The 8,180-nt window shown below is 53.4% G+C and overlaps 1 protein-coding gene across 1 annotated transcript; it reads right to left on the bottom strand.

The window, feature by feature from the left end:
* Window positions 1–156: 156 nt before the first annotated feature.
* On the bottom strand, window positions 157–6,427 carry SLC46A1 (solute carrier family 46 member 1). Its single transcript, XM_035027732.1, has 5 exons — window positions 6,150–6,427; window positions 4,865–5,717; window positions 2,979–3,062; window positions 1,279–1,435; window positions 157–751 (listed from the first exon to the last, which is right to left on the bottom strand). The coding sequence occupies exons 1-5, from the start codon at window positions 6,375–6,377 to the stop codon at window positions 694–696; spliced, it is 1,380 nt and encodes a 459-aa protein (XP_034883623.1). The 5' UTR covers window positions 6,378–6,427; the 3' UTR covers window positions 157–693.
* Window positions 6,428–8,180: the final 1,753 nt, after the last annotated feature.

The following is an 8,180-nucleotide window of genomic DNA, read 5'->3' as shown; positions in this document are numbered from 1 at the left end:
CGAGGCACGGGCCAGCCATGCCTGGCACAATCCCAATGTAGCTCAGGGGGCTCCTGCCCAGCCCGGAAGCTTGCTTTCTGACCTCTGGTGGGCAGACTGGGAACAGGAAAGCAGACAGCCCCACAGCCCCATGCCTTGGGGGCCTGGAAGGTTCACTTCAGTGTGATTTATATGGATTTATTGTGATGGCACTGCTAAGCTCAGAGGATCGATTCCCAGCACTCTCCCTCCAGAGGGCACCCAGCCGCTCCCACAGCCTTCCCCTCAGAACCACATCCATCGCTGAGGAGCCGCTGGTGGCTGCACACCAGAAATGGCCCAGTGAGCTGTACAGTTTGGGTTGAAGCAGAGATGCCAGCCCTCGTGCTTCAGCTGGTCCCTGAGGTGCCCCTCCATCGGGACCTCTCTGCTCCCCCGGAGGGTTCTCTGTGACCGATGGTAGAAAGGGTACACCGACCCGTTCCAAACGCCCCCCCCCCCCCACTGCCTCCTGGAGTAGGACTTTCTGGGTACAATTCTAGATTAGAGTCCTAGGCTAGCACAGCCGTCTAGCTGGACTGCTCTGTCCAAGGTAGACACGTGCCCTCGGAGGGGAGGTGCCAGGGTCGCTGCGGGCTGGGATCGAGATACACACTTTCAGTTGCTTGGTGTTTGCTTCGCTCCCTTTGCCCTCTGTCCTCCGGTCCAGGCAGATCAAGGGCTCTGAGGAAACTGCTGGAATTCAGGGCGAGGATTAGCCTTTTCCAGCACCCTGTGAGAGAGACCAGAGAAAGAGTTCAGATTTGACATGGAGAGACACCCTCAACTCTTAGAGATGACACACAGGCTTTATCGGGTGGGCTGGTACAGGTATTCCCTCCCAAAGCTGAGAGGTGGAAGACAAGGCAATGTCCAGAGACAGAGGGCTCTGGAGAGCAACTCTTAAGGCTACGGGGGAAGAAGTCAGTAGGTCAGGCTAGCCTGGGGCCCAGCCGAAACTAGCTGAGGAAGCTCTCCAGGCTTCCCTTTAGCACATTTCTGCCACCATACTTCCATCTGCAAAATGGGAATGGAGGAGGAGGGGAGCCGAGGGAGAGAGCACAGCCTTGCCAGCAAGCAGTGGTACCCTGACCGAAACTTCCCCTAGTGCCCCTCTGCCCTGCCCTTGGGAAATGGCTCCCAGATGACTAGACAGCTGTCCAAAAGGGGGTTCCAGGTATGAATTCTGGTTGGGAGGAGGAGAAAGAGGGAACCTTTGGATAAAGGGCATTATGATCATGGGTCAGAGCCCTGCATTACCCAATCAGAATGGCCGGGATGAAGAGGAGCCCAGCTCCCAGGAGGAAGGGGAACCCCTTCATGAAGTTCAGGGTGGCTGGGTAGAGTGAGTTGAAGATGCCAGAAGCCATCAGCATGGCCAAGCTATTGACGCAGGCCACAGCAGAAAAGAGAGCACCTGTGAAGAAATAAACATCACACTCTGGGGTGTGAAAGACCTAGATTCAAATCCCAGCACCCCTAGCTCACCGCTGTGTGACCTGGGGCAAGTTACTTAACCTCTCTGAGTCTCACCTTCCTCAACGATAAATCCTACATCGTGTGTTGTAATAAGGATTCAATGAGGTCCTGCATGGAGAGCAGCTGGCACAAAGGGGCCACCAAACAGATGGCTGTTATTAAATCCATGTATTCAAAGTATATGTGATATCTTCTACCAAAAGCCCGATAAAATGGGTTTTGGTTTATCCCCTTTGGGAATCATCTTCTGTTTGGGATTAACTGCTGGCTTAATTCCCAGTTCCAACACTTATTATCTGTGTGATCACTGAATAAGTTGCTTATCCTTCTGGGTTTCTGTCCCCCTTCTGTTAAACAAGAATAACACCTATTTCATAGATTGGCAGCAACAGTAAATTCACATGTAAAGCATCCATCACAGGCCCTGGCCCCCTGAAGGTAGTCAGTTAGGGCTGTTCTTTTCTCTGGTTCCCCCTTGGGGAACCTCTCTGGGTACAGTGCGATAATAAATCCATATAAATCACACTGAAGTGAACCTTCCAGGCCCCCAACCTCCGGCCCTTGGGGCCTCTCTGGGTACAGTGAAGGTGCTAGAAAAAAAGCTTACTGAGTGAACGAATGAAGGTACATGGGTTCTAGGGGGCAACAGAACGAATCCTTAATGGGCTACCTATGGCACCGGATCCTCCTTCCAGGGCAGATGGGGGGAAAATGGATGAGCCAGATATTTCCAGACTAGGATCTAAAGACGCAGAGGCCTGAGAAGCTATTCCTTAGAGATATGCCAGCAGAACCCAAATTTTGCAAAATGAGCAACAACCCAACAGAAGTTGAGTTTGAACTCTGTCAGAGTGTCAGAGCTGAAGGGCCTTGTCATTAAGAGCAAACCACTCATGTTACAGAGGAGGAAACAGGTGCAGAGACAGAAAGGGACCTGCCCAAGATCACACAGCCAGTGGGTGACAGAGCCAGGACCAAAACCCGTATCCCCAGACCTGCTGCTCTTAAAAACAGAGCTGGGTTTGCATCCTAGCTCCACCACTTACTGAGGGACCTTGGGTGACCCGATTTAACCCTCTGGGTCTCTGCTTCTCGTCTGTCACTTGGGGACAAGGAAATATCTAAAGGTTGTTTGCTTCCTCTGAGCTTGCACACTGGCCCTAGTGAAGCAGGGAACTCTGCATCCATTTTACAGATGGAAAAGCTGAGGTCTGGAGAGAGTAAATCCTGTGCTCCGGTTACCCAAGAGAACAAGTGTGCCCTGCTGACTGCAAATCCCAACCCAGTGATCTGAAAATCCAAGGCACTGTGGTCCTCTGCCAGCCCTAAGCAATTTGACAGAAGTGCATTTGTCTTGGCTACTAACTTCTCCGGGGTGGGAGGGAGAAAGGTAAGCTGCCTCCTGGCTCCCAGCTGCTCTCTGCCCAGTTCAGGCAACACTGGGTATGAGGAACCAGATGCAGGTTGACCCTGGCACTCACCCTGCTCTGACTCGCCCACCAGCCTGGAGAGCTTGGCCCGGATGATGGGTGTGGTGACTAATGACAGGAACAGGAGCCCATACCCTGCAGAGAAAGAAACAATCAAGAACATGGGGTCAGGGAGAGGGGTGCCCAAGCATCCCCCATAGCAGAGCTCCTATACATACATAGCCCATGTGGGACTCAGGTTGGACACAGGAAGAGCTTCCTTATTGGTGAAGGAGACAATGACCAAGGAGGGATGGAGACCACCTTTCTCAAGGCTTGACCTACCAGCTACCTCTTTCATGAATGAATGCTGATTTCCCTCCAATTATGTTGTCAGAACACCTCTTGTGGCCACAGCGGGCACCACCCACTCACCTTGCGCTTCGAAGGGAGATGGCAAGGCACAGAAAACAAGCATGGGCTTTGGAGTTGGCCCTGAGTTCCTAACCTGACGCCATTGCTTACTAATCGTGTGGCCTTGGACGTGACTCCTGTCTATGAAACGGTAACAAAGCCTTCCTCACAGGATGGTTCTGGGGTGTGCAGGAGGCTGAATAACAGTCCCCCTAAGATATCAGGTCATACCTGCAATTTGTAAATGTTGCCTTATTTGGAAAATGGGTCTTTGAAGATGTGATTAAGGATCTTGCGATGAGGTGATTTTCCTGGACCAGATTGGGCCCTAAATGCAATCACACAAATCCTTAGAAGAGGGAAATGGAGGGAGATCTGACAGATGTGACAGAACAGAGAAGGCACACAGAAGACGAAAAGGCATGTCACCACAGAGGCTAGAGATTAGGGTGACAGTGGCCACAAGCCACGGAAGGCTGGCAGCCGCGGGAAGCTGGAAAAGGTGAGAGAGATTCCCTCCCTGATCCTCCGAAGGCAGCATGGCCCTGCTTGACTGGGGCCCAGTGATCCAGAGACTTCACTTCTGGCCTCCAGAGCTGTGAGAGAATACATTTCCATTGTTGTAAGCCATCCAGTTGGTGTTCATTTGTTACAGCATCCCTGGGAAGTGAATACATGCGGTAACATCTGTGCAGAGCACAAAGTTAATGCAAGTTCCTTTTCTCTTTGCATTTGTTACTCACAGGCGTACAAGGTTTCTTTCATAACAGTTTCTCTCCCTTGTGTGACTGTTGCCTCCTAGAGGACAGTGGATCCTCGGAAGTGGGTACATGAGGCAACCCAGCTGAGTTAAGACATCTGTGATTACTCATCAGCTGACTTTGTAAACAACATATTTTAGGACTCTATCAAAATTAATCTGTCCCTTTAAAAAGTTAACTTCCTCATTCCTAGCCACCACTCTCCTACCGAAGAAAGAAGAAGGGGGAGGAGGAGGGAGGGGAAGAAGAGGGAGAAGAGAAGGAGGAAGGGGAGGAGGGGAAGGGAGGAAGGGGAGGAAGAAGAACTAAGGCAGGAAGGAATTTGGTATCTGTGGTCTGAGAAGACTAGCTTTTTTAAAAAATTCCAAGAAGCTGACCAAGGATATTTGAGGTAGGGCCTGTGATTCTTATCACAGAAGTGAATATTAAGGTATTAGTGGCATGGACTTTGTTTAAGAACACCATAAATACTGGCTGTGGGAGGCTAACAAGTGAAGCAATTAGTGTATGAGCCATACTTGTGTCTTTTGCTCTACCTTACTAACAATGTTTATCATTGACAATGTGGATTAATTACTAAGTCTACTGAAGGTCTGTCTTTTCTGTTTAACAAAGATGGCATTTTTATGAAGTTTCTTAGTTGTCTGTCCTCCAGTGCAGGCTAGGAGCCTAATAATGTTTCTAGACACAGGTACGAACCACATTTAGGGGCAGTGAGTGTCTGACCCCCAATTTTCACCCAGCACCTTTGGGACAAACTGTCCCTGAGCCCACACACTTTACCTGTAAACATGAGGGGAGTGATGGTAGCGAACGCAAAAACCACCATCCCCAGAATGTTGAAGGCCAGGCCAATCTCGGCCACCCAGGCGTCAGCCAGGCAGTGCTGCAGAAGCCGCAGGCCCAGCAGGCTGGTGAGGTAGGGGAGGTGCTGAGCGGCAGAACCATAGCCGATCAGCTTGGAGTCCCAGCAGAGGGGTTTGCTCAGCTCGTAGAGGGTCAGGATGTCCTGGGCCCCAAAGTGCACAGTGACTACCATGAAGATGGCCAATGAATACAGGGCTAAATGCTTCCTGGACTTTTCTGGGGCCGGATTCACGTACAGCTGGACAATTGATCGGTGGTGACGGAGGGTGAAGAGCCGGGCAGGCGTTGGCTCCTTCACCGTCTCACCAAAGCAGAAGGCTGCGTAGAGAGCCATGGCTATCAACAAGGCCAAGGCCAGCCAGAAGGGGTTGGCATAACCCTGGGCCCGGAGCCAGTGGCCCCCAAGAAGGCTGGCCAGCATCCCTGCCACCCCGATGCAGGCTTCCAGCAGGGCCATTCGAATGGTGCGGCTGCGGTTGGAGCTGACATCTGCCACGGAAGCAAAGCTTGCAGCCAGAAGGCCACTGAAGTCCCCAAGGAGAGCGCAAAGGATGCGGCCCAGCACGAAGTAGCCGACGTGGAGCTGCAGCTGCACCACGAAGATGGACACCAGCGCCTGCAGCAACAGGCCCAGGGAGGCCAGCACCAGCAGTGGGCGGCGGCCCACGCAGTCACTCCAGGCGCCCAGCAGGGTGGACGAGAAGAGCCCCACCAGGAAGCCGCCCATGTTCATGTAGAGGGTCCAGTGGGAGGTAAGGGTCTCCACTTCCTGTGGGGACATGAATCTTAACCAGGTTCCTCACTCTGGGTTGCCCACCCCGCAAATCATCACCATCCTGGGAGATACAGGGGTGGGAACTACCTTTGGAGCCCTAACCCTCAGAGAATCTTGGTAAAATTCTCAAAAAACTGGCCCTGGGATAAAGGGAATTTACCACGGTCCCATCCCCTTACTCTTACTCCCCTTTGTTAATCCTCACGGCCTCGCTTTACCTAGAGGCACTTTAAGCATCCCCCACTCTGCAGTGGTCCCTCAAGCCCCAACTTTGCTCTGGCCCCGCCCACTACCCAAAATCCAGCGGGCACTCTCCCCGACGCAGGCCCCGCCCCCTCGGCTGCCCCCGCGCTCCCGCCGGGGCCCGCCGGGGGCCCGCCGGGGGCCCGCCCGGTGCCCCGCTCCGCGCTTCTCGCGCGCCCCTACCTTCATGATGGGGTCCGCGCTGTGGTTGCTGCAGCTGCCCCTGTCGCGGGTACCATTGTAGCCGAGGTCGGCACTGAAGCGGTGCCACAAGTATTGCGTGGTGAGCGGGCCCTGCAGGACCAAAGCGAAGTTGGCGAGGAAGACGAGCGGCTCCACGGGGCCGCGGCACAGCACAGCAGCCCCGCGGCGTGCGCGGGCGTCGTTCAGGGGGCTCGCGCGCCCCTCCATGCGCGTGCGCGTCAGGCTTTGCGCGAGACGGCTGGCTGGGCTGCCTGCGCCTGCGCCCAACGTCCCCTTTTTAAAAAAAGTCTGGCGGGGCGGAGCCGCTGTCCTCCTCACTCTCGCCCCGCCCGCTCTGGGCTGGTGAGGGCGGGAGAGGGCCCCCACACCCCTGGCTCCCTGGCTCCCTGAGTGACCTCACCTGCAGTCTGTGCAGGGATACCGCCCTGCAGCCCTATTTTCCAGGCCCAGAAACGCTCCAAACGATAACAAAAATATCAGTAATTAAGATTTATTGATCATTTGCCGTGTGCCAGGCACTGTACTAAACTCCGCGTGCATTATCTTCCTACGGCTAGCCATTATTAATGGTCACGGTCTACAGATGAGGAAGTGAGGACATGGGACGCTCAAGGTGGAGCCGTAAAACCCCTGACCTCTGATGCCCATGCTGATGTTCTGCACTGCAGCAGAGGCAACTCAGAGGGGCTGGGCGCAGCCTCAAGCTCTCCTGCTTTGGTTCTGTTACCTAGGCCCTGCTACGACCTTGGGCATGGCACTTATCCCCTGTGCCCCGTTTCTTCATCTTTAGAATGAAGATGCTAACTGAGCCTGCCTCAAAGAGTTGCCGTGGAAGAAGAGTTCCTGGTACATTCTAAATGCTGTTATTGTTATTACTAGGCCGTCACTTGCTCCATTCCTGCCGTGGGATCTTTGCCTGGGAAACTGGTCTTGTGTCAGAGGCTCAGGGCTGGCTCTGCCATTGGGGGAGCAGAGGAAGAGAAGTTAGAGGAGGGCCTGGGAGGCCATCGGGTGTGGCCCTATGCTCCAGGTGCTCCTTCTGTAGGAACTGGGCCAGAAGGCAGTCACACCTCCTGTCTGGGCATGTTTTATAGCCTGTAAAAGGGAAAAACATTACCTGCCTTTCTCTCTTATCATTTACTCACTCAGCCCATTTCTTGAGCACCCCTTATATGTTAGGGACCATGCTGGGGGTGCTCCAAGAACGCCTTTACCAGGCCCTGTAGTTTTTAGAATGGTGGGGGAGACACGTCAAAGAATCCTACTAATCTCCAAAAGAGTTCAACTGTGGAAAGAGCTTTAAAGGAGAGGAGCTGTGGGAATCCAAGTCTGCTCATTCGGGGGCCTGACCAGATCTAGGAGGGGCAGGACCAAAAAAGGCCACCTTCCCTGACAATAACACAGCTGAATGGATTTCTGGAGGCAAGCTTTGTGCCATGACCCACAGGCCTGAATTTTGGGGTGGTGGAGCTCCATTTTTGGCTACTATGATTGTGTGTGGGTTTGTTGCTGGCTTATTGGCCATTCCCCACCTCCCCTGAGCCAGAAAGGGTCTTAGGCTCAAAATAGGTAGATGCTGGCTAGGTACTGGTGGACTGAATGAGGCCTGCACCCCCCACCCCCCCACCCCCCGGCCAGAACCATTACCGCCCTGTGGTCATCCTAGAGGTAGGAAATCCCACATTAAACATACAAGCCCCCTGGGTTGGCTCCCTCTCCTCCCCCCTACCTACACAAAAGCTTGGCCCAGTTATGTCAGCTGCAGGAAGGGAAGGGTTCCTAGCTGAAACTATATTGTTCTTTACTGGAGAACTAAGAAGGAGAGACATAAGGCCAAGTTCCCTCAGCTGGGAATGGGACAGGGTGTAGCCCATTCCAGAGGTGGAGCCTGTGGTGCTTACTAGACCAGAGGCTGCCTCTTCTTCTTCTTTCTTCTTTCTCCTTTTAAAATTTATTTATTTGAGAGAGAGAGAGAGAACATGAGCAGGGTGAGGGACAGAGGGAGAGAGA

Source organism: Mirounga leonina, unplaced genomic scaffold, assembly GCF_011800145.1.
Source record: "Mirounga leonina isolate KUSES-001 unplaced genomic scaffold, KU_Mleo_1.0 Mir_200, whole genome shotgun sequence".
In the NCBI taxonomy this organism is placed as follows: domain Eukaryota; kingdom Metazoa; phylum Chordata; class Mammalia; order Carnivora; family Phocidae; genus Mirounga; species Mirounga leonina.
This window is presented reverse-complemented; position numbering and strand designations above follow the sequence as displayed.